The sequence below is a fragment of the Trichechus manatus genome, unplaced genomic scaffold (genome assembly GCF_000243295.1).
Source record: "Trichechus manatus latirostris isolate Lorelei unplaced genomic scaffold, TriManLat1.0 scaffold00036, whole genome shotgun sequence".
NCBI lineage: Eukaryota > Metazoa > Chordata > Mammalia > Sirenia > Trichechidae > Trichechus > Trichechus manatus.
In genome coordinates this window covers 17,906,318-17,932,950 of record NW_004443972.1, presented here as the reverse complement: position 1 = coordinate 17,932,950, position 26,633 = coordinate 17,906,318, and the positions used below count along the sequence as shown (strand labels likewise).

Sequence of the window (26,633 nt, the reverse complement as noted above, 5' to 3'; positions counted from 1 at the left end):
GTTTAAATGTAAGTAAAAGGTGATGTTTACTTCTCTGTGGGGGAAAAAAAACAGCTACGGAATTAAAAGATGTACTTGAGCTTGATACCAATCACAAATCAGTAGTTCTTATTCAAAACTGTTATTTTAAAAATAAGCCATATTTTTGTTTTAATCCTGTGCACAGGCCCAGGCCTCCCCATTTCCACCCTTCACGATGGCCGCACTGATCAAGGTACGGACTCTCTCTCGCATGCTGTCGTTGTCTTGTGGAAAGAAATCCTGAGTGACGCGATACTGCACTAGAGGAAGCAAGACACTTTCCCCGCACTCACAAACTGAACCGTGGTGGGATCCTGCTATTGCACAGATTATCATTACACCGATTTGAATGTTCTCAGGTCAATCCCTGTCATGTGAAATTTAATAATTATTTGCGATAAGAACCTGACATAATGCAGATGATTTATATCAAAGGGATTAATCCTGTCTCCGGAAATCAGCCTTATAAAAAGCACAGAAGCTTAGAATTGGAAGGAAACATAGAACATTCAGTACAACCTCCCTCCCAAATAAGAATTCCATTTTTTGTAACATTCCAAACTGGAGACAAATTCCAGATATAACTTCTCCAGTTCAGAGCAGAGGGTGACTATCACACTTGCATTTTTGCTTTAACAGCTGCATCACACTGTTGCCACGTATGAAAGCCCTGAAATTTGGAGGCTTTTTCCATTTTCAACTGCTATCAAGACAGTCCTCCTCCATCCGGTATTTGTGATATTGGTTCAAAATAGTTCACAGCTCAGAGATGACCATTTTTGCTCTCAACAGAGTTATCCAAGTGAATAATTGCTTGCATACTTTTCCTTCTGGGTCTCCATTACCTTTTGCCTTATTATTAAAAACATCATAGGACTGGAGTTGTTGGAGATCAGGGACAGTGAGGGTTAGGTGGATGCCACTTCCTTCAGCAATCATATCCATGATTGTCTCTGGACGTCTTTGGTGACGACAAGTCAGAAGAATGCTTTGGGATTAGTCTGGCTGCCAGCTCAATGGCTCAAGTACAGGAGAAAATAAGCCAGTGAGGAAAACCAGAGTCAATTCAAGAACTCTGGACAGGACTGTCATTGTAGTAATGGGATAGTGAATTTAGGCTCATTTTGAAGTTATTTTACCTCGTGTCTAATAATGAAATGCTTTCCAAAAATAACAGATTGTATTTCTCAATTTGGCTCATCTCAAGCTTCAGTTTAAAAAATTTGAAAACAATGCTATTTTCAATATGTAAATTTTTATTTTAATGGAAATCACCATGGATGGATAATCCTCATTTCAACATGATTGCAAAATAAAGGTCAGCTTCCCTTTTCCCAAAGCATGAATTTCCACTTTCTTAATATCTTTGTCATATTCATGGCAGATATCATACTGCTTACACAGCTTTATTATTTCACCCAATACTTATAAAATAGGTACAATGTTCATTTCACTGTATGTCATGTAGGTTAATATATTTTCTAACTCACCAAATAGGATGGAAATTACTTTAGAGCAGAGCTCCCCAAACTTGCCTGATGGTGAAATTTGCCTGATATGCTTATTATAAACATAGATTCTCAGGCCCTTCCCAGAGATCCCAATTCAGTAGTTCTTGGATTGGACCAGGGAATCTGTATTTTTAATAAATGCCCCAGACAAGTTTTGGAGATGTTGTTTTAGAGAAGATACTATGTCTCCTATTTATTTTCAGTTTTCACTCATTTTCCATTGCATTTTGTGCCAATAATCTTCATTCAACAAATACTTTTTGAGCACCACCACATTAGGTCAGGTGCAGTACTAGACTCTTGATCCATAAGTTGAATGGATACTGGTTTAGACATTGTCCTTGTCCTCAAGGAGATTACAGCCGAGTAGTGAATGCAAACGTGTGAATGGGCAGTTACAGTACAGTGTAGCAAGTACTAAGGGGACATACAGAGAGCCTGAAAGCACAGAGGAAGGGCACTTCATCTGGGATTTGAGGTCAGGAAATGTTACCTAATGATTACTGCATCAAACCTGAGACTCATAAATATGAAGGAGGGATAGATGGTACTTGGATGTCTGGCTTGGTCAAGTGGATTGATACTGAAGCTTTTTATTGAAGGAGAGGCTGACTGTGGGGAGCAGGTTTTTGGAGACAAGATGAATTTTGCTTTGAAAGTTGAGTTTGAGGTGCTGATGGGATATCGAAGTGGAGCTGTCCTGTAGTTACATAGCTTTGAATCTGGAAGTCAGAGCATAGGTTTGGACTGAAGATAATGATCAGGAAGTCTTCAACTTCTGGAACACAGAGTCACTAAAGCCGTGGACATGGATGAGATTAACAGAGTGGAAAAATAAAGATAGGCAGGGGTAGTAGACAGTGAGCCTAGAATAAAACCATACAGAACATCAACACTCAAATCGAAAGAGAAAATGAGCCTATAAAGAAGACAGAGAGAAGAGGAGAGGAGGACCACTGAGAGTATGGGGTTATGAAAGTCAGGGGAGGAGAGGATGTCAAGAAAAGAGTGAGTGCTCAGCTGTTTGTCAAATGCTGTGGAGAGGGGAGCAAGACCTGCTCGAAATCATTGGACCTAGCAAGAAGAAAATTAACCTCATGTTGGCCAGGGCAGTTTCAGAGGAGCAGCAGAAATGGAAGCCAGGTAGAGGTGAGTTTAGGCCTGCATAGAACAAAAGAACAAAACAAAAATACAGTTGCTGTCAAGTTGATTCTGACTCATAGTGACCCAATGTTTGTCAGAGTAGAACTTTGCTCCATAGAGTTTACAATGGCTGATTTTCCAGACGTAGATCACCAGGCCTTTCTTCCAAGGTGCCTCTGAGCAGACTCAAACTGCTGACCTTTTGGTTAGCAGCTGAATGCTTAATTGTTTGCACCACTTGATTTCATCATACGGAAGATTCTACAAATATACATGGGGCACATACAACATGCCAGGTACTACGCAGTGAGTGTGCTGGGTACCGAGTATACAATGATTAGAGAAAGAAAGTAAAAGATGCTGTCTGAACTATAGCATCCCTTGCCAGCTTAAAAGATAGAGTAGTCACCCTGAGAAGCCCAGTTACCACCCTTCATTCTCCCCATACTCTATAAAATTCCATTTCTGCTCTAGAAGATGGGAAAATTACTCACCATCCATAAAAACGTAGCCCAGGGCCATAGAAGCATTAAGAAAGTTTTTGAATTAAATTTGACATTTCAGTAAATCATGAATCAGAAAACTTCCGTAGCTAGAAACAAAATGGAGAAATCAAAGACGCAGCAACATGACAACACCTGCATATTATCTCTGACTTCCAGTACCTGTGATGAAGCAATAATAACAAGTAAATAACACAGCCATTCTGTAAGCTTGCTCTACAGAGAATTCTCTTTAATCCATGACAGCTACACATGCAGAATCCACACAAGGAGAAGGAGTGAAAAGCTGGCTCTAGTGTACTTAGAACTGCCTCTTTTATTTCTTTGGTTTTAACTTTTCAGGTCCCACAGGTATCTCTTTCCTGATGAATTTTCCAAAATTAAAGTGAAATTTATTATGTATCTTTTACAACTCGTACCCAAAACATCTATACTTGTGCTAAGATTAAATATAACATGTTGGAGAAAATGCCATAAGTATATGAAAGCTGAGAGTTACAAGGGAAGTGATTTGGCAAACTTAGTGTAGTTACAAGTACTCCCCCAGTTCCTTATCTTCAGGGACCACTTTTAAAAAATGCACAAAAACAAGAAGTTTATAGGATGTCTTTTGTAGAAATTACCGTGTCTCAGAAGTCACCAAGACTCTCTTTTTAAAAACGAACGCCACATATTATATGAAACACTAGTTGTTCTTCTAGAAGATGACTCTTACCAATGCCGGTTCAAAACAAAAGCTTGTAAAAAGCTCTCTATTTCTAGAAACTCGTTTACATATACCATCAATCTAAGCATTCAGGAGATCAATGGATTTGTTCAGTTTCAAAGATTAAAGTGTGAAACATAGCTGAGTTAAAGTATAAACAGCGTTTTTTAGAAGATTTTTTTAAAGGTGAAAGACAGAGATCACAGTATGTACATATACATATCAATGTTTTACCAAGACAGCTATCTTGAGAACAAGGATTTGAAAGAAAAGGATACCCAGTAATTCAATTACCAAAAAAAAAAGGTGTTCTATACTAACCAAATACAACTGAAAAAGATTAAGAAATAAATATAAAAATCATAGAAACAATATTTGATTTCACACTGAAAATTAGGGAACAAACTTTATAATTACACAATGAATTATTTTAAATCTGAGGGCTCAGCAATCTAGATTTTACTTCTACTTTTTTCAGTAGATGAAGAAAAATGTCACCTACTCATTCAGGTCATGGATTTAAGTTGCAAAAAACAAGTTTGAAATGAGAAAATGTGATTGAATAAACATAGTTCCTTCTGGGATTCTGCTCAAAATGTGTGTCAATGTCATACGAATCATTTAGGGGACAATTATTGAAACACAATATCCTTTATAAGCTCATACACGCTTTAAAAACTGGATTAAAAGTATGCTCGACAATATGAAACTCCTTAAGGAATCTTAAACACTCATGCTTAAATGCTCATGTTAAAGCCAAAAGACTTTTTAAAAAACTTTTTGGAAATATTAATTAAAAATTGACATTTTTTTTTTTAAGAAATTAAAATCCTGGAAGAAAATAAGGAATTGGAAAATGCTCTGAAAAATATCCGGCTCCCTAAAGAAGAAATTAAGAAAATTGAAGTGGATGAAATTAGTAAGATCTTTAAAAAACTTCTTTATAAATATGAAAAGTTCACTTGCTTTTTGTAAAAAAAAAAAATTATAGGGTAAATGTTGCAGTCCCAACTCTACAATATATTATAGAATCTTAATCAAAACAATCTTACTGTAACAATATTTGGTTTCACTGACATCTTTGATATGTTTGTGAATAAGGTTGACCTTACATTTTCCCTAGCTCCATTTCAACACTCTTATTTTTTTTAAAAGTGCTTATCTAATTTTAATTTTAAAATGTGTGTTTCTAGAACATACATTAATTCATGTTTTCTAGCTGTTCATAGAGTAGACGTAAAATATGTATAAAAATCTATTTAAAAACATTCTTGAGTTATAATGATTTACTAGATCTGAATTGATTTTATGTTGTATATTGTTATTTAAAAAATACTGTCACAAATACTGTGTAATGAAGATTTTCTCCTTGTTTTTTTTCTTTCCAAAGCTTTATGGTACAAGATGATTCTTCCCCCTCAATTTGACAGATCAAAGAAGTATCCCCTGCTAATTCAAGTGTATGTACTATTTTCTTTGGTGTAAAAACTATTTACTGAAAATATTTTGGATGAAATACACATTTATGAGATAGAATGAACCATTCTCCTTGGTAACAGTTCATACTGATGCTGTTTTTATATATTCCTCAACTAATCAGAGTAAATAAAATATGGCTATTTAAAATAGATTGAGGAAGTTTTGTGTTTTAGATGGACTTGCTCGCATTTGCTGTGTTGAATTTCCTTTGTATGGCAAATTGCCGAATGTGTCAGAATACCTTTGAGATAGAGAAATTGCAGCCAAAAAAAATACTGTAAATCATCTTAACATCTTATGTAATTGAGTTAGAAATGAAATAAAGGAATGGAATGCATTTAGTGGAATCACACCCAAAATCACTGCTGACCTACACACAATTTGCTTAAAACACCATGCATTTTTTTTTTTAGTATATCTTATGTCTGCTTTTAGCAAGTGGCAGGTGGCAGAAATGACGAAAAACCCACACATATTCCTTGAAATGCCAACCCTAGATGTATCCGGGAATAGGAGAGGCTGTGTCCCAAAACAACTTCCTTATAGCAAACCTCTGGGAAAAGCCTGGACCCTTCTTGATATTGAGCCAATTCTAATATCATTGTTAACTGAAATTTTATTACACAAATGTACTGGGAATTATTAGAGGCAATACTTGCCCCTGATAGAAAGTTGAGTCTTATAAGGGAATCAGATATTTTATCTTTCTTTTTTCCCCTTAGATATGGTGGTCCCTGCAGTCAGAGTGTAAGGTCTGTATTTGCTGTTAGTTGGATATCGTATCTTGCAAGTAAGGAAGGGATGGTCGTTGCCTTGGTGGATGGTCGAGGAACAGCTTTCCAAGGTGATAAACTCCTGTATGCAGTGTATCGAAAACTGGGCACTTATGAAGTTGAGGACCAGATTACAGCTGTCAGGTGAGCACCTTCTCATTCAAACAGGAGTAGATATGCAACAAATGCTGTGCAATCACTTGGGTTTCTCCATTCTTAATGACTTAATTCTTTTGTTCTGTTTTCCTAACTTTGTTCAAAACTATTGTTAATCTAAAAGTTATATTTTTGCCCAATATGAGGAAAAATTTATTCATGGGAGAGAGCCAATAAGTATATAGAAAAATGATTTATAGTAGTAAATGACAGCCTTTTTGAATGTGTAAGTCATTTTAATATTTTCATATATTACCACGGCTCACTATTGGCAGAAAAAGCAGAACAAATTGTTTAACTCTAGAGATTATCATCAAGAAACCAAAACATCTGAATTTGCTCAAGCAATGTGGTTTCTACCTCATAAGTTTAGAAATGGCTCAAGATTTCAGGATTTTAGGTGTTAGGTATTTATTTGTATTAAAACTAGTGGTCAAGTTCGGCTGTGTTAGCGTGAAGCAGTGTTTGCCTATTTTAATTTGGCAACAAAATATTCATCTTACATACTGGAAAGTATAGTACTAAAACATATAGAGGAAAGACATATTCATAATCGGAGTACTTTCTTCCCAACTACTTTCTCAACTGCAATTTATGGCTTACTCAACTTTTAGTGAAACAAAAAAAATAGTCACCAAAATTGTTGCTTATTTGGAAACACTGTGCAGATTCCTTCTGGATATTTCTGTGTAGTTTCTGGATTTCTGTTCTTCTGATGTGAGTAGGTAAAGTCGGAGAATGTTGTTGTTGTTATTGTTAGTTGCCGTCGAGTCAGATTTGACTCATAGCAACCCTACATCGAAACACTGCCCAGTCCTGCGCTGCGGTCACAATCGTTGTTATGCTGGAAGCCATTGTTGTAGCCAAGCTGGAAAACAGTAGTATATAAATCATGTATATACATGCATAACAGCTGAAAATCAAACACCGTTTCATGGCAGAGCAATTTAGAGAATTTATTAGTACAACTCTTTTATCACCTTAATGCCATTAACAGTTATTGATTTCAGTGCAACACACACAACACAGGTTGAATGTAACAACTAGGAGCCAGGCCCAGATAACACTTTTCTGTATTCTTGTCTCTCATCAAAGCAGAAGAGTTTAGACTCACACATAATTATTTTTAAAAGCAGAAAAGTAATTTTAACTCATATATTTGCAAATTATTCTTCCATTTTGTGAACAGTCATATACACACATACTTACACACAAAATAAGCATTTAAAAACAAAGACTATTTAAGTAAAATCTCACAAATTGGTAAATATATTATTAAATAACAGTACAATCTGTCTCCATTATTCACACCTAACTTCTAGGAGACTCCATTGTTCTTGTTGATCCAGATTTTTGAATTTGTTTGGGGGAGACTTATGTCTGACAGACAGGTATAAAAGAGATAGCTTAAAGAAAAACTTCACTGAGAAATCAGCTTATCCTGTGAAGACTGTGGTGTGCCTTAATGAGAATATTAACACAGTTTTCAGAATTGTAGCTTTAATTCCTTAAGGTATTTTTTTGAACTTCAGGTATATTTATACCATGCAGTGGGCACCAAGAACAAGTAATCCTTGGACTACGTGAAAACATATTTGTAATTCAATAAAATATTTTCCAAAGTTGGTAGAGCTAAAGAGTAAGTTGTTTGGTATTGATCAAAAGAAAAAGAAATCACCATCATCATTAAAACCCACAACCACCAACAAAATATTGTTATATTTTTGTGCATTTATTTAATACCAAAAATGCAGTATTCAAATTTGAGAAGAAGAATACCTTAAGAAACAGAATGGAGATCTTCTTACTGTGTTGCTCAGATGGAATGAAGTTTTAAACCTGAGCTCCCTGTGCAGGCCTTAATGAAAATCATTATTTCTAATGTTCAACATGTAGGACAGAAAGTCACAAATGCTACCAATTTTCACAATAGCATCAATTTGAGTGTGGCATTTAGAACTGAAGATGAACCAGAGGTGGTAACTGGGTAACTTTACCTTCTCTGAGCCATTTTTAGGAAAGAATCTGAAGAAAGTCTTCCCACCATAGGGCAGGCATATGTTCACTCGTTTACTCAGCTATTCAACAACAACAGATCAAATACTAATATATGCTATTTATTGCAATACACTCTGTATAAAATCGTTCCATCTACAATCTCTGCTTTCAGTGCACTTACAATCTGGGAGAGAGGACAGGGTTGCTGTTAGATGAAGCTTTTTCTAAACACGTCCTAGTGAACCCAGAGTGGCCGTGTGGCCCTTGGGAAGCACTTGTGCAACAGTGGAGATGGCAGTGGGTCAAGCCTTGGTTCTGCTTGACACATTATTCTGCAAAAGGGAAGCCTGGGGACCTGATGCTTTGAGAAAACAAAACCTAAAAAGTACAGATTTATAATGATAATCCTGGCAATGACTCAACCAAATGTCTCCCAAAGAAGTGTTGTAGGAATCAGACACCAAATACCTAACCTAACCTGGGAATTGGGATTATAGTCCCTCTATCGTAATCCTCAAATTTCCCTTCAAGGAATGAAATTTGTCCCCTTGAATCTCCTATAAAATACAATCTGGCTAAATTTTCTACATACCAAAAGAAAATCATATATATATTTGGAAACAGCTATGAATACTAATCGGTGCCAATAAATAGATTCAAACAAAGCAAAACAGGAAAAAGAAGCCATACAACCTCACAACTTTGTCTATACAAAAGAGAATGTTTCAAAGGAGATACTTGTGCGATCAAAAGCATGAAGCCGAGACCTACTTTCTTCAGGCTTCTCTGCAAACTGTACATATGTGAGGCCCTTAAGACTTCAGGGGTTTTAGGTCCAGCTCTGCTCATTTAGAGTACCTTAGGCATTTTTTATATTTTCACAACTTTTTGAAATTTTACATAATTTCAGGATTAGTGATGGGGAAGAATCACATGAGGAAATACCATTATCACACTGTTATTGACTGTTTTCAAAAAATCATTTCTAAAATAGGATAATGATTCATCGCTAGGATTTCAAAATGACCTTGGCCAACGTCATTTTTTCTGATAGAAACGTTGTGAGGTTCAGTCCAGCCTCCAAAATTAGAAAAACATCTTTTTTGTTCATTACTAACGTTTTGTTGATTTAACCACGTTATCACCACTATTTATCCCTCCTGGAAGCTCTTCAGAATTTGAAGGTGAATTTTATAGAGCCTTGTTGGTCTCAAAGTGCTCAGATTATCTAGCTAACCTTTAACCTAGTCCTGCCACATTAAGTGTTAATGTTTCATTTCTATGTTAACTATTGCACTATCATTTCCTGTAAATGCCATCCTTTCAGAATACATCTAGGAAGGGAGCTGTTGAGAATTTCCTGTTCCCATGTATCACCTGTTATTTGCTTTTTACTCCTGATGCAAGGCAGTGTGATTGCTAGCTTCTGGGAGATCATAAAATCAGGACAGTTTTTATGGCCCAGCACTGTCTTTGAGCATTAGTGGCAAGATTTTTTTTTTTTTTTTAACAAGGAGAGCGAATCTTTTATTCTTTCATTTGGTGTTGAAATTTGTGGAGGGGTGGCTGAAGTGCCACAAACTTGCTGCACATTTTCTCTGGTTTATCATGAGCAACATCTACACAGGTAGCAACTTTCCGTTTGCTGCATTTCTTCCCTGTAGACTCCTCAGTGTCCCTCAGAATCAGTGTCGGGTAAGCTGTGACTAACGAGGCCTCTTCCCATCTGTTTGTCCCGGGCATTTGCCCAACTCTTCTATGCATCTGAAACGTGCAAGCTGAATCAATGCAACAAGCAAAATGGTTGCTGTGAAATCCTTTTAAGAAACTACACTCTCCAACTTCATGAAAATTAGTCCTAATTCCAGAGAAGAATGAGAAAGGACATTAACAATAATCCAAGGGAATTTAAAAATTAGTGTTTTGGGGAGGGCCATGTGTCTCACTTTGGTTTCCTCTCCATTGCTGTAGCTTCCGCAATGGCTCATCCAGTTTGCATATTTCTACCACTGCTTCTATTTCTTTGAGATTTTCTTGAGTTTTTATCAAGCCATCCCCAAAATAAATCACAGTTGCTCTAGAATATCAACCATCACTGGGGCATGGTTTAAGCAGTGGTGTCACTAGGGGGTACAGGGGGTGCAGACCTCACCAGGTGACAGTGTCAGATGGGGTGACATCAAAATGACTGTCTATAAAATTTTTGTACAGTGTTTCAGCAGAAGTTTATTTTTTATGAAAATATTCCTGTAGTTAACTATAACAGCAAAAAAAATTTTCATAAGCCCAGCTTGCATGTATCAATATATCTACAAGGCTAAAACTCTATGCTGATTTAGTTTTTGAACCTTCTAATGTGCTCTGGTCAGAGCTGTGATTATTACCCAGTTAGAGTGATGCTTTGAATCACGTGGCTTCATCAGCAGGCACTACAGGCACACACTTTTGTTCTTGTTGCTGCCTGTGTTTTTATAGTCATTGATTTTGTCAAATTTTCTGGTGTTTTAGCTAAAATATGGTGGTAATTAGCATGAGGGTTAACACCATGAGTTACCACACTGGGTGACACCAAGCCTAGTGATGCCACTGGGTATAAGGTAGCCTGAAACACTCTCATTTCGTGCCAGCTTTGCAAAGTTGTGTTTCCCAAGGGCTTCCTACGATTTTTTAAAGGTTGCCTTTCAGCATAGACCTTTGCTCCTAAGGTAAGATTTATTTTCACAATGCTATCTATGGTGGAGTGAAAATGAATCATTTCGATACACATACAGTAATGCTATGTCCATTTACAAAATGGTATGTAAAAGATAGATATAATTGTCCATACCATGCTGAATTGAGGGAGTCTAAGCATGAAATTGGGGAAGAATGGATATTTATCCCAAGTATGACTAAAAATGAAATGATGATTATCATTAATATTTAAGCAAACAAGGTAATAAGAAATTAATAAAATTTAAAACAGCAACAACAAAAACTTTCTTTCCAAACGCTGGGAATTTGGAAATTTGGATCTACCCATATCGTGAACAATTTCTGTGTTACTGTGAGCCAGTCTCTTGACCTGTCTGAGTCACAGGTAACTCACCTATAAAATTAGCTAGGATACTAGGCCTTACAACCCTGAAAGTCCTACTCAAAAAATGTACAACAGAGCCTAAAAGGATCCTTCTCTCCATTGCAGAAAACAAAATAATATTCATCAATTATTTTTAAATGCAGCCTTATTATGCATGTGTTTAAACAAAGAAAATGTAGCATTTCTATTAACGGTTTGGATTAAATATGCTTGTGTAATGAAGTAAATGTCATGTGTACACACTTAAAACTCTACAAATTTGTTTCTTTTACTTTAGAAAATTCATAGAAATGGGTTTCATTGATGAAAAAAGAATAGCCATATGGGGCTGGGTGAGTTGTTCTATATTTTTCATGCCTGTTATTCAGTTCAGCAATCATCATTTTCCTAAAGTGTTCGCTTATAAGGTTTCTCATGAAATGCTAATGTTTCAACATACTTTAATCTGTCAATGGAAACAGTCAATTTGGATAATTTGGGCTTCAAAGTGGTGGTTTTAAGTTTATTCCTTTTTTCATTTAGTTTCTTCCCTGTAGAGCAAATTATAATTCACAAATTTTTACTTATTTTTTTGGTAAGAGGCTATAGCATGCTGAACTGATCTATATTTCTCATCAAATTAGACAGGTTTAATTCCCTCTTGTAATTTCAGAGTTAAATATATACCTTTTATTGTATATTTTATCTTTATGAAAAGTCAAGCTAACGTTTGGAATTACAGGAATTTTTAGAATATAACTTCCCTAGTAGCTAGAGTAGCCCAGTCATGTCTTGGCTGTTTGATATATATATGTTGTTGTTGTTAGGTGCCATCAAGTTGGTTCTGACTCACAGCAACCCTATGTGCAATAGAACAAACATTGCCTGGTCCTGTATCATCCTCACAATTGCTGTTATACTTGAGCCCCTTATTGTAGCCTCTATGCCAATCCATCTTGTTGAGGGTCTTCCTCTTTTCTGCTGACCCTCTACTTACCAAGCATGATGTCCTTCTCAGGGACAAGTCCCGCCTGTTAAAATGTCCAAAGTACTTGAGATGAAGTCTCGCCATCCTCGCTTCTAAGGAGCATTTTGGCTATACTTCTTCCAAGACAGATGTGTTCGTTCTTCTGGCAGTCCATGGTATATTCGATATTCTTTGCCAACACCGTAATTCAAAGGCAGCAATTCTTTGGTTTTCCCTACTCATTGTCCAGCTTTTGCATGCATATGAAGTGATTGAAAATACTGTGGCTTAGGTCAGGCACACCTTAGTCCTCAAAGTGAGATTTTTGCTTTTCAACACTTTAAAGAGGTTTTTTACAGCCGATTTGCCCAATGCAATACATCGTTTGATTTCTTTTTTCCTAGGTGAAGTTTTTATTTATTTATTTATATTGTGCTTTAAGTGAAAGCTTACAGCTCAAGTTACTTTCTCATACAAAAATTTATACACACACTGTTATACACACATTGTGACCCTAGTTGCTCTCCCTATAATGTGATGGCACACTCGTCCTTTCCACCCCGGATTGTCTGTTCAACCACCTCCTGTCCCCTTCTGCCTCTCATCTTGCTTCCGGACAGGAGCTGCCCATTTAGTCTCATGTATTTACCTGAGCTAAGAAGTACACTCTTCACAAGTATCATTTTATGTCTTATAGTCCAGTCTAATCTTTGTCTGAAGAGTTGGCTTTGGGAATGGTTTTAGTTTGGGGCTAACAGAGAGTCTGGGGGCCATGTATTCTGGGCCATCGTTTGATTTCTTGACTGCTGCTTCCATGATCATTGACCGTGGATCCAAGTAAAATGAAATCCTTGACATCAATTTTTTCTCCATTTGTCATGACGTTGCTTATTGGTACAGTTATGAAGATTTTTATTTTCTTTATGCTGAGGTGTAATCCATAATGAAGGCTGTATTCTCTGATCTTCATCAGTAAGTGCTTCAAGTCCTCTTCACTTTCAGCAAGCAAGGTTGTGTCATCTGTATAACGCAGGCTGTTAGTGAGTCTTCCTCCAATTCTGATGCCCCATTCTTCTTTATATAGTCCAGTTTCTTGGATTATTTGCTCAGCATACAAAGTGATACAACCCTGACACACATCTTTCCTGATTTTAAACCACACAGTATCCCCTTGTCCTGTTTGAACGACTACCTCTTGGTCTGTGTTCCGGCTCCACATGGATTCAAACTGCTGACCTTCTGGTTATCAGCCAAGCTCTTAACCACTGCGCCACCATGTGTGTGTATATATATATATATACACACACACACATATATAGTCAAATATATGTATGTTATATATATGTATATATATTTGCAATCAAGTTCTTTTACAGAGCTAATTTCAATTTGTGCTAGCTAAAGAAAAGTATTATTCAGCTTTCTAGTTACAGGCCATGGAGATAAATTTCCCACGTTTCAGGAGCTGTCCAGATTTGAAAATGCATTTTGAAAGAAGTGGCAAAACTTATCAGGCGTGGGCAATAAGGTCACTGGAAAGTGTAGAGAAATACTGGAAAGATTGCAGAGTTGCCCATTATAAACTATCATAATTATCCTTCCAAGAAATTTCCTAGTTCACTTTTTGGTCTGAATTTGTACATTTGCAAGTCAATTTAGAGCCGTTTGTGCTCGATTTGTTTTTCTTGGCTGTTTTCTCAGAGAGCGGCCTGCACAAATGGAGGGAACGAAACCCAATATTGAAGAGAATCTGCAGGATCTGGCCCAGCTCTCAGCTCAGTGACCAGATGAAGAGCTGTTGTGAATTTGCGGAAAGTTGTTACTTCAAGCCATTTGGTCCTTCTTAAAACTATCAAATGTTAAATATCTAAACAGAATGGAATTCAAATGGGTAGAAATAAATGAAATATTTTTATAGTGAAATATTTCAGATAAGAACTTTCATACCACCCACTTATATGAAATTCCTCAAAGCAAATCTTTGAAAGATTCAAATTTAAAGATAAACATTTACATAAAATCATTAACATTTCTGTTAGAGTTATACTTTGCTTTTACTACAGGCTTTGAAATAACCATAAAACGGAACGTTTTATTTCATTTCTTAAACATTCCAGGTATTATTTTAGTAGAGAATCATCTATACGGGATGATGTACAAAACCCACTCATCACCCAAAAGTACCTTCCTTACCAGCCTGAAATTCTTCAACAAGAGATTCTTACCACCTCTAATTATGCAAGTGCCTCTGGAAGGAGTAGCGTATTAGATCCCCTTTACTGCTTACTTTCCAACATGGCAAAAATTGTTAGGTAGACCCTGAGAGCATGTGCAAGAGAAGAAAGTAACAGTGAGCTGCCAATGGAAATAATATCTGAACAGCCCACAAATCAGCAGAAGCTACCAGAAGATGGAAAAATTCCTTTCTACTATACAGTTTTTATCAGGTTTTTGGGTTTGAGATCAATCTGTATTTTTTAATCCATCTGTAGGATCACTGACTCACTCATTGTTTTATCCATGGAGTAAACCTTTATAATATCTCAACTAGGTCATGTGCCAGGTTCTTTAGGGGATGAAAAGACAAGTAAGCTATAGCTCTGGCTCTCTTGTGGAGAAAACAGACAGCAAAAAAGCAATGGCTCAGCAATGTAATAAGCGCTAAAATAGATGTAACTTGCTGTGAAGAACACCAGGGAGAAAAGTGGTTAATTCCAACTGTGAGTGTTAAGATAGGAGTCAGAAATGAGGTAGCATTTGGGCTTGACTAAGCTTGGAAACAGGGCACTCTAGGCAGAGGGAAGACCATATTGTCCAGATCCTGAGTAACAAAGAGCATGGCCTGCATGGGGACTCTGAGTTAGTTAAGAAAGCCTAAAACTTCAGAAGTCTACAGCATATAGTGAGAAAGGTGTAGGAAATGAGTCTGAGTAGGTAGGTGAGAGCAAGATAGCAGGGCTTTTTTGGCTGTATAAAAGAGAGTGGACTTTATCCATGGCTCTGTGACGTCTTTCTCTTTTCATTCTCTTATGTATCTATGATCATTACATTATCTCCTTCCCCCTAACTCCCCTTCCTTCCTTCATTCTTTAAATGTTGGTGTTTTGCTGAGTCTGGCCTTGACCTTCATCGCTCTTTACTTCTTTGGACAAACTAATGTGGTTTCCAAGATGATAAGGACTGCCAGATCCCTGACACTAGCCCCCACCTCTCTTCTGAGTACCATGTTTCATAGGTCTACTGGTCATCTCTCCCAAATTTCTTACAGGAGCCTCAAGCTTAACTTGCCCCAAGCCAATCTTGTTATACCAGTTGTCGTTGAGTCAACTCTGACTCATGGCAATTCCATGTATGTCAAAGTAGAACTGTGTGCCATAGGGTTTTTAACGGCTTATTTTGTGGAAATAGATCAGCAGGCCTTTCTTCCAAGGCTCTCTGGGTGGACTCCAGCTTCCAGCCTTTAAGTTAGCAGCTGAGTGAGTTAACAGTTTACACCACCCAGGGACTTCAGTCTTGCTATAGCCTACCAGAAAACAAGTCCTCATCTTGATTAAAGGCCTCACCAGGTACTTAGTCACCTAATTGAGAAGACTTTCAACTTCCCTTTCCAATTCCAACATTCTTGGTTATTAAATTCTGTCAATTCTACTTCAAACATCTAAATCTGTTCTCTTTTCGCCATTCCCACTAACACTGCCTTAGCTCAGGTTTAGATCAGAGCTTCTCAAACTTTTAGCTTACTGAAGAATCACTTGGAGAGCTTGTTAGACCATAGCTTCCAGGCTTCACCATCAGAGACTCTGATTCAGTACTCTGGGGTGAAGCCCAAGAGTTTGCATTTTAACAAGATTCCAGGTAACGCTGATGCTTTTGGTCCATGGACCATATTTTGGATAACCAATAAACCAAACCCATTGCCGTCAAGTAAATTCCAAGTCATAGTGACCCTATAGGATAGGGTAGAACTGCCCCATAGGGTTTCCAAGGCTGTAAATCTTTACAGAAGCAGACTGCGACATCTTTCTCCTGTGAAGCAGCTGGTGAGTTTGAACCACCAACCTTTTGGTTAGCAGCCAAGCACTTAACCACTGCCCCACCAGGGCTCCATGTAGTTTGGATAGCACTGACTTAAACATTCCAGTTGCCTCTTAACTGGCCTCTGTGCTTTAGCTTCACAAGCTCCAGTGTTGCTAACAAAGTTATCTTTCCAAATCACAATTCTTTATATATGGTCTAGGGCTCCACGGTGTCTTTAAGATATAGCTCAAGGGCATTTTTTTGCATGCAAGGCCCTTGGCAACTAGGCCTCAATCTACCCTTCCAGTCTCATCTCTCTCCACTTTTCCCCATGAGTTATTTAACTTATATCTATGCTTTTTACTTCCAGACGTTTGTATCTGTGGTTCCCTGCACGTGCAATGCTCATCCTCTTCTTCCAGTTCCCTCCTATTCTCCACTCCAAAATGGAAAACTCCTAAACCGAAACCAAACCCGATACCATTAACTTGATTCCAACTCATAGTGACCCTATAGGACAGAGTAGAACTGCCCCATAAAGTTTCCAAGGAGGGCCTGGTGGATTTGAACTGCCAACCTTTTAGTTAGCAGCTGTAGCACTTAACCACTACACCACCAGTGCTTCCGAAAACTCCAACTTGTTCTGAAATACTCAACTTGAATATCACTTTCTTTGTGCTCCAATAGCTCTTCATACTGCTCTTATAGGAATTACCACACTTTATCTGATTTGTCTATTAGTTTCTCCCGTAAGAATGTAAACTCATCAAGGGAATATAGACTGTGTTTTTTTTGTTGTTGTTGTTTGTTTGTTTTTTTAGCTTTATCAAATGTTTGGCACAACACTTGACCAAATCAGGCCAAGTTTAAATAGAATTTAACTCTGTAAGTCAGTATTTTCCCAAAATGTGTCCCATTAGTACCAAGATATTTTTCAGGAACAGTTCTATGTTCTAAAAATCTTGATAAACCATGCATTCTATATAATAGCATATATAGGCTCTAAAAGCCATTGCCATCAAATCACTTCTGACTCCAAGGAGCAGCTGATGGATTCAAACTGCTGACCTTTTGGTTAGCATGCATAAGTCTCCAAAGTTCTTAACTACTGTGCCACCAGGGCTCCATATAGGTTCTAGGAAGACTAGTATAGAAACCTATTAAATTTTATTTAACACGGTACTACCAAAAAGTATTTGATTCCATAATTCTTTATCTCTCCTCCATCCCAAAACACGTTAATGATATTTTCCAGGACATTTCTTTAGGAAGTGCTCTTGAAGTCAACAGGAAGTGGAATTGGTGTCTTAGAAAGATCATCTTGGCTACAGAGTGGACGATGGACTGAAGTGAGGAAGGGCATGCCGCCAAGGGGCTGGGAGGGCAGTCATACTGGGAACAAATACCAAGGGTCTGAATTTAGGCAATGAAGTAGAAGTTGGGAAGAGATTATAGCTCCGAGTGCTGTTTTAATAAGTATAATAAGCAGCGACCCATGGGAAGTTGGAGATAGAAAAGACAAAGACTTTGAGAATGACTATAAGAGTTATTTTGCTGTTATTATGTTCCATATCAGGGAAGAAAGCATCTGTTTCCACGACATATTAGGCACTTTAATAGTTTCTTAAATACACTATATCCAAATAGACAGAATTGTTTTTGAGGTCAATTGGTCAATAATCTGCAAATCCTACATTTCCCTCCATTATCCAGATCAAGAAGGGAGGAGGAAGCATTTTTGTTTTTGTTTTTAACCTTCCTCTTTCATTTTGCCAGCTTACACAAACAAAATCCAGTAACCTTGCTTTTAGCTGCTTATTAAATATCCACCGTGCATCCAGCACTGTGCTTAAGAAGTACCTGTTTATGACAGTGGTTCTTAACCAGAGGTGATTTTGTCCCTTGGAGAACATTTGGTGATATCTAGAGACATTTTTGTTGTCACACTGCAGGGGAGGGAGCTACTGCTATCTAGAGGTGAGGGATACTGCTAAACTTCCAATGCACAGGACAGCCCTCACAACAAAGAATTATCCAGCCCAGAATGTCAACAGTGCCAAGACTGAGAAACCCTGGTTTATGCAATGAAGAATGCAAGCAATTCTGACAATTGAAGAGAAATGGGGGTTTTGCCTAAATTATTAGAATGACAGCCTCGTTTATGGGCTTTGCTTTGTTAATATAGGCCTAGCCAGGTGGTGTTGAATAAGCATTAGTTCATGATTTAATCTTAGTTCCTTTCTCTTCCAGTGACTAATTATAAGCAATTTGAATTGCTATGTGTGATCATCGATGTAAAAGTAGGGCAAATGCACCTCTAATGAGACTATATTAGACTCTGAACTTAAAATTCCCCAAAGAGGTTGCCCTAGTGTAGGGATAGAGAGGAAGGGGCATGCTGGGTCTGAGTCCTGGCTTAGTAACTCCATAACTATGTCAGTTCACTCGAACCTTGTTTCCTCATTATGAAATGCAGCAATACTCCACTCACTAAGACACTGTAAGGATAAGATGAGTTAATAGGAAAGTCATATATTCAACAAATATTTATTTTATTCCTACTGTGTGTCAGGCCTTATTCTTATTCTAAGTGCTTAAAACACATCAATTAACAAGAGAGACAAAAATCTCTACCCTTATGGAGTTGAGAATGGGTGGGGAAAAGGAAATAAGCAAGATAAATAAGTAAAATACCTAGGATGCTACACTATGATAAGTGCTATGGAGAAAAAAAGGGGGGGTGGGGGGTGCAAGGTTTGTTGTGATTTGAAATTGGAAGGACGGAAGGGTTCCCTGAGAAGATGACGTTTAAGACTCGAAGAGGTGAGGAAAGGAGGCATGCAGGTTTCTGGGGAAAGAGCATTCCAGGTAGAAGGTCACAACATTTGGAAAAGTCCTGGAGCTACATTGTGCTTGGAGAATTCAAAGACCATCACCAGCCAGTGAGCAAGGAGGAGAGGAGGGGGAAAGTTGTGAGGCAGGAGTACAGCACAGATTGTAAGGGACGACAAAGGCCATTGCAATCATTTTGGTGGCACAAATGTGAGCTGGTTATTATTATTGCCTGTAGGTAGAATGTTCCCATGTGCATTATGGCTCACATAAGGGTGTTTCATAAACCCTCCTTCCAAATTCTGTGCCCTTCTAAGGATGTTTTTAAAGATATCCTTCATTTAAACAAAATGGCAAGGCGTCTAAGTGCAAAGGACAAGATTCTAGAATTCTCATGGCCAATCTGCTCCGTGGGTTCTTTTCTCACAGAAGCCACCCACTCTGCCTGGGAGCCCCACCCATAGGGGACAGAAAAAAGTCAACTTGGGTTTGTTGTTGTTCTTTTGCTCTTCATTTCTACAATAGGAATAGCTCTCCTCCAAGCTGCCCGAGATTTTAAAGTACACCTTCTTTTGTTGTTCTGCTGCTAGAGTAGCTTTTGCTCTTCTCCATAGAGACAGTCTGTATTCATCCCGAAAACATGAAAGTTTTATTTAAATACAGCACTATCATCTGATCACGGAGTAAATGCAGATTAATAATGCTGAAGATTTTGAACAGAAACATTTGAAAACCTTTATACTACATGCAGATACTGTCAGTTCATGCTGTTCCCTCCTGTGGGAAATAGAGAAGCAGGACTCAGTATTGTTATCTAGGGTGGACAAACTTCGCCAATAAACAATAATAGTTTTTCAAAAGGACCCAGGCTTGCTCTACCTCATTAGAACCTAAAATTAAGAAAGAAGGAAACACCTTTCATTTCATTAATATTTGTTGCTAACCTACTAATCAAAACAATTACTTTTATATTTTAAGTCTAAGTTTGAACCTAATAGAGAATTTTCACTTACCAAAATGATTTTCAAAGCCAAATGTTTCTTCTGCTTTAAAAATATATCTTTCCCCTATTAAAACACATTTTAGTTCTCCTCCAGTTATAATAAAACGAGGACATGGTATAATTTGAGTTGCCTCTTTTTTTTTTTTTCCTGTTTTTTTCTATAGTCAGGAGTCCTTAATAAAATTCCCCAGAACTGGAAACACAAAATTATAAGCTAGTTAGAGAGTTCTTCTTTTCACTGTTGAATTCAGCAACATTGTTTAGCTTACTTCTCCCATTCCACCAGAAATACGTATTTCATGAATAAAGACTAGACCCCTGCCAGCCACCTGCTGCCATCACCCTGACTCTGTCTCTGTCTCTATCTGTATCTATTTCTCATGTGCTCTTTCTCCCTCTCTAAAGACTGACTTTCTATGGCAAAGAGTGATAGGATCTGTTCTGACCTGAGAGAAGTGATTCCTAGAAATTTGTTGCTATAAGGTATTAAAAACAAGGCATATCCTTAGTTGGAGAGTCACACTGTCCCCCTTATGACATAGACAGACATCCCTACGTTGGGACAAGAGCAAACCTGAGAACCAGTTCCTAATCCAGCTCACACATTTTTTGGTCCATGTCCCAGAACACTGCTTACATGTTCCCAGGAGAAGTATCTCTCTCCCAGCATGCATTTCCAGGGGAGATGCAGCCTTATTGTGATACTCTGTTCATTACTCTATATTTAAGAAAATTTTCAGATTTCTAAGTGACATGGGCAGACATGTATTTCTGTTATCCAGGTGACATTTCTGAACCACTTGTTAATTCCTCCAGGGAGGAAATCTGTAACTGCTAAACCTACTCCTTTTGTACTTCTTTGCTTTTCTATTAAATTTATGACTTTTCCTCCTTTGAGCTTCTATGTTAGAAATCCTCAAAACAGAATATGTAACACTATGTTATACACAAACTCTGGCTAGGTCTTAAATTATCCAGAAGTTTCCTGTGTCCTTCCCTTGCTGTTTTGTCATGAAAGTTAATAAATACATAAAACAAGTTCTGCTTCACACAACTCTCGCATCTTGGGAATAATTTGCTCTGTGCATTTCTTTCAAGTAAAATCCTGCTTTTGTTCTAGCAAGGTCCTATCTGAAAATATAGAAAGAGAAAAAAAGTGAAACTTTAGCAGAAAAATTTCAACTATACTCTTGTTCCCGTCTCTTCAACTGCTCCTACCATGTTTTGCTGCTGTGGTTGCTGTTGTATGCCATCAAGTCGATTCTGAATCAGAGCCACCCAGTGTGACAGAGTAGAACTCCCTCATAGGGTTTCCAAGGCTATAATCTTTACAGAAGCAGATTGCTACATCTTTCTTCCGCAGAGTGGCTAGTGGGTTCAAACCACGGACCTTTCAGTTAGCAGCAGAGCTCTAACCACTGCACCACCAGGGCTTCTTTGTAACATATTAGGGTAAAATTACTGTTACGTCTGGTGGGGCTTACTGCTGGGGTGCAAGATAGCAATTTAATCCACCTTTAAGTCAGAGTCTACACAACAGCAACTGGTTTGGTTGGAGTCCTGGGTAGTGCAAATGGTTAATGCGCTCAGCTGCTAACCAAAGGTTGGAGGATCAAGTTCACTCAGATGCACCTTGGCAGAAAGGCCTTGTGATCACCTATGGAGCACAGTTCTACTCTGACACACCTGGGGGTCACCATGAGAGTCAGAGTTGATGGCAACTGTAGTTTTTTTTCTTTTAATCCGTACCCCTCCCCCACAGGTCCCATATCCTCTTGCTGGGAGTAGAGTTGCTATAAAAATTTGGAGGATGGCTTAGGCAGGTGAATCAGAGGCTGACTTGTAACGATTTCTCTGCAGTCCTATGGAGGTTATGTTTCATCGCTGGCCCTTGCATCCAGAACTGGTCTTTTCAAATGTGGAATAGCAGTGGCTCCGGTCTCCAGCTGGGAATATTACGGTATGGAAACATTTCATAAATGTTGCCGTGAAAACATTTAACACATAATTACTCTATATTTGAGGTTGCTAGGAAAACAAATTATGCAGTAAAATTCACCCCAGCATCACTGGGGAAAATATAATCTATAAATGAGGTTGTTTATATGATTCATTATAATCTCATTGTAACAATCCAAGACATTTTTAAGAATCAGGAAGGACTCTACCATAATCCAGTAAATCTTGTTCTCTCCCCAGAAACCTTGTGCCCCCTGCTGAGCCAAATCCTTGAAATCAGAGCTAATTCCGTGTTTTTGCAGGCACACAGTTACAGTCTTACTGGCTCTTAAGCATATTTTATTCAAATTCAGGCCCAGGGCCAAGCAATTCACCTCCACACCACACAGTTTGCAGCTGCCAGCTCCACTGCTCCAAGAATCAGAGAAACAAAAAATTTCCTTGAGAATTACACCTCCCTCCTGTATGTGCCTATTTTTATGATTAAAATCAGTGCAAGACGGATTATTTGAAGTAACCTTAATAATTGGATAAAAATAAGCTTTCATCAGAGTCTCTTCTCTGTGTTGGGGTAGTAGTGGGATAATTATGACTTGTAGGGAATCTTTATTCAGAAAAAAAAGTGGAAAGGGGAGGGTTTGGGGGACATATTTCTATCGCAGATGAATTAAGATACCAGTAAAAGTACCAGAGGAGTTTCTGGGTAGTGCAAATGGTTAAACACTAGACTACTAACCTAAGGGTTAGTGGTTTAAACCCATTCAGAGGCTCCTCGGAAGTCAGGCCTGGCTATCCGCTTCCAAAAAAAAAAATCACAGACTTGAAAACCCTGTGAAGCAGTTCTGCTCTGCACACATGGGGTTACCATGAGTCGGAATTGACTCAAGGTCAACGAATAACAACAGCAACAAATGTACGAGAGGTGGCTGCATTTGTGATTTATTTTAAAATACAGTGAGGTCATTCTACAAGGTTGCTTTCCTACCTTAACTTTCCCTCTACCCCCCACTAAAGGGTTTTGGATAGAAGTGAAGAAGCTTAAGACCACTCTTTCTGATGCTAGTTGCTCCTGTTTCCAAAATCTCTTGCTCTGTTCTCTCTCTAGCTCTATTGAGGCAAATTGTAGAGATGACAACACATTCTTTGAGGCTAACCCTCAGAATGACTTTGGTGGAGCATTACAGGAAAGTAAAAGCTGAAACCTACTTCAATGGTACCACATGGGCATACTGAGGAACACTTATTAAACCAGGAAGTTTTATTGGCTAATGATACTATCACATACAAACAACTTATTCTTATATCTTTTATAGCATCTATCTACACTGAGCGATTCATGGGTCTCCCAACAAAAGATGATAATCTTGAGCACTATAAAGTAAGTATTTTCTATTTTATTTAGGTCATTAATTTTTTTTTCAAATGTGTTAAAGAATTCTAAAGCAGTTGGTCAGAGTTTACAGTTTTAATTCTGGGTCTCTAAGCAAATACGATGATCTTTTGTTAACTGGAAAACATCTCACTTAGAAAGGAGTTTTCTCCTTTTGGATTCTGTTCTTTCTTTCCCCGTCCGCCATTCCCTAACCTCCTCCCCACTCCCCAACCCCTACACAGCTTGAGTGGGCACCATTTACGCCTAAGGTCTCACTCATATGTAGCATATGACACATAAACTTTCAGTTCTTCAAACTAAGAATCAGATAGAAGTAATGCAAATGATGATGAAAATGTGTTGCTCTGACTCTTAAATATTTATCGACCAAAGCAATACATAATTTCAGTACTGGTGCTAAGTCCATTGCACAATGATTTAACTAGTTTTCTATTAGAGCTTGCAGCAACTAAGATGTTAATTTTTTCTCTTTTCCAGAATTCAACTGTGATGGCAAGAGCAGAATATTTCAGAAATGTAGACTATCTTCTCATCCACGGAACAGCAGATGGTGAGGTTTAAGCAAGACTCTTACACATAAAAATACTGAGCCAGCATCACTTTGTTTAAGAAACATTAAGCATCCTCCTATGCCTATGCTCGGGGTCAGTACCTAAGAGTCAGGGACATTTCCATAAATGAGTGTGATTACTCACTGCTGACAATGTCAACTGCATGACTAGATAATTGTTGGTGTTCATTTCCAGGCAATACATTGTCACTCTGCTTTCTGGGATTTAGCAGCACTTTAACTCTCTCTTTCTTTGTTGCAGATAATGTGCACTTTCAAAACTCAGCACAGATTGCTAAAGCTCTGGTTAATGCGCAAGTGGATTTCCAGGCAATGGTACATGATTTCATTTTACTCAGTACTCATGGCCTTAGACCCCCAACCCTAAAGGAGGAATTTTATTTTTTAATTTTTTTTTAGAAAAACCTGACAAAAAGGCTACAGGGTAGAGTAGGCAGAACATTACCAAGCTAATCTTGCATCTTTCATTAACTCCCTGAAGGATCCTAGGCAAGTCATTTCACCTCTCGGGATCCCAGTTGAGTTATATATGTAATAAAGAGGTCCATGAGATTAGATGATCTCACTCAAACACCCAATAGTTCTGTGATCCTATGGTGTAGCTAAATGCTTAGAGTCCCTGCAAAACCTGGGATGGGAGTTCCAAAACAGCTAAAAGATGCAATTTATTCAATAAGAAACAATTGCAGAGTGTTATCAGGGACCTTAATGGCTCCCTAAAGTAATGCAGCTTCATTAAGGGTAAGAGAATCTTGTCTTCTACGTATTCTCAGTGCCTGACCCATCCCAGAAGCTCAAATGTTTACTGAGTGAATGAATGACTGAGTAAATGTAAAATCTAGGTTACATGAGGAATAGAAGAAAATAAGGTGAAGGCCAATGCAAAAGAGATAACCCCTCTTAACTGCATTTTCCCCTCTTCAGTGGGTGTGAATTCTCCTTCCATTGCCCTACATTGAACAAAAATAAAAAACAAACCCCTTGCCATTGAGTTGATTCTGACTCATAGCAACCCTATAGGACAAAGTAGAACTGCCCCTTAGGGTTTCCAAGGAGCAGCTGGTGGATTTGAACTGCCGAACTTTAGCAGCCGAGCTCTTAACCTTATATTGAACAAGAACCCATAAAAGGTGACCCCCATTTTTGGAATTTTTTTTTTTTATAATTTACGAGGGGTGAGTTGAGATTTTTCTGACAGTTTTTATTGTGACCCCAAAGTAAATGCAACTTAGGAAGTATATAGTAAAAATTTACATCATGATCATTGGCCATCTTTATTCAGTGAAAAAAATAATATTACTGGCATCTCACCAACAATAAATTTAAATTTATAATGCTATCTCCCCCTTTTTTTTACACTGCTATTTTTAACTCCTATGAAGGGTGTTTATGGTTATATGTGTTGTAGGTTTTCTGCAACCGGGAGGAATTAGATTCTCAGGCTAAAAGCCTCATGGAATCTTTGAGCTAGAAGGCCTTAGGGGAAAATCAAATCCAAACCCCTGGTTGTTCAAATGAGGACATCAAGCTCCAGAGAAGCAAAGTATCAGACCCAACACGCCCGTTCTGGAATCTATGCCTCCTGATCCCCCAGAACACTGTGAAAGCTCAACCACAGGGATTTAAAATATCAACTTAAAGAATATGAAATCCTGGTGACGCTTAAGAAAAGGTCTTTAAATCTTTCCATTCTAAATGTTTACATGTAAATTGCTTTCTCTTATTTATTTAAGTCTGTTTAGTCAGAATTTTTCCATAATATTAGATAAATCATCAGGTCTTGAAAGCAAGGAAGAAGTAGAAGCTAGATGCAGTGTGTGGCTGCAGGAATCAAACCAGTGTCTTCGCTTTGTGTTTCAGTGGTACTCGGACCAGAACCACGGCATATCCGGCCTCTCCACGAACCACTTATACACCCACATGACCCACTTCCTAAAGCAATGCTTTTCTTCCTCAGACTAGAAACGATGCAGATATAGACCTGTATCACAATCTTAAAACTCTGTGTAAATGCCTCAGACTGTTTGCTTGTTTTACTCTTTCCGCTGTTGAAATACCGGTATAAACAGACAAATGAAGGTTGTTCTAAAGGTGGTAAAGGAAAATGAGGCAGATTCAGATATTCAACATAAATATTGTTTACATTTCCTGGTACTCTGAAAGAAGAGAAAAGGGAGCCAGACATTTTGCTATGGATACAGTGTTTTATCACCTGTTTGTTTAAGGGAAAAAATAAAGCCAGAAGTTAAAGTGCTATTATTTTGTGTTCATTGATTTCACGTTCCAGGTTGGGGTTTTAGTTTTTTTTTCTCCCCCACAAAAAAACAGTGCTAGGGGAGTACGTGAATAATATTAGGGTGGTCAGGAAGGAGAAGAATCCGAAAGCAGTTTTGAATTTTCGTAATTAGAATTCGAAATGCTGGAATGGCTCAGAATGCAAAAGCATTGTTCAGAAAATGCAAGGAATCAAGCTTGAGATGAATGTTGTAGAGACACCCTGATGTTTGCACTCTGTGGAGAATTCAAACTGTCCCCCCAAGAAG

The 26,633-nt window shown here is 38.0% G+C and overlaps 1 protein-coding gene across 2 annotated transcripts in view; it reads left to right on the top strand.

Moving 5' to 3' along the window:
• The window catches only part of FAP (fibroblast activation protein alpha), a 94,548-nt gene extending 68,202 nt beyond the window's left edge, over positions 1-26,346 (top strand). For both annotated transcript variants that reach the window (XM_004375428.3, XM_004375427.3), the window contains 10 exons: positions 167-214; positions 4,705-4,803; positions 5,275-5,344; positions 6,086-6,280; positions 11,647-11,701; positions 22,028-22,127; positions 23,440-23,504; positions 23,997-24,069; positions 24,332-24,405; positions 25,951-26,346. In XM_004375428.3, the coding sequence (XP_004375485.1) occupies positions 167-214; positions 4,705-4,803; positions 5,275-5,344; positions 6,086-6,280; positions 11,647-11,701; positions 22,028-22,127; positions 23,440-23,504; positions 23,997-24,069; positions 24,332-24,405; positions 25,951-26,052 (881 nt within the window). In that variant the 3' untranslated portion in view covers positions 26,053-26,346. The remainder of the gene's footprint in view (positions 1-166; positions 215-4,704; positions 4,804-5,274; positions 5,345-6,085; positions 6,281-11,646; positions 11,702-22,027; positions 22,128-23,439; positions 23,505-23,996; positions 24,070-24,331; positions 24,406-25,950) is intronic.
• Positions 26,347-26,633: the final 287 nt, after the last annotated feature.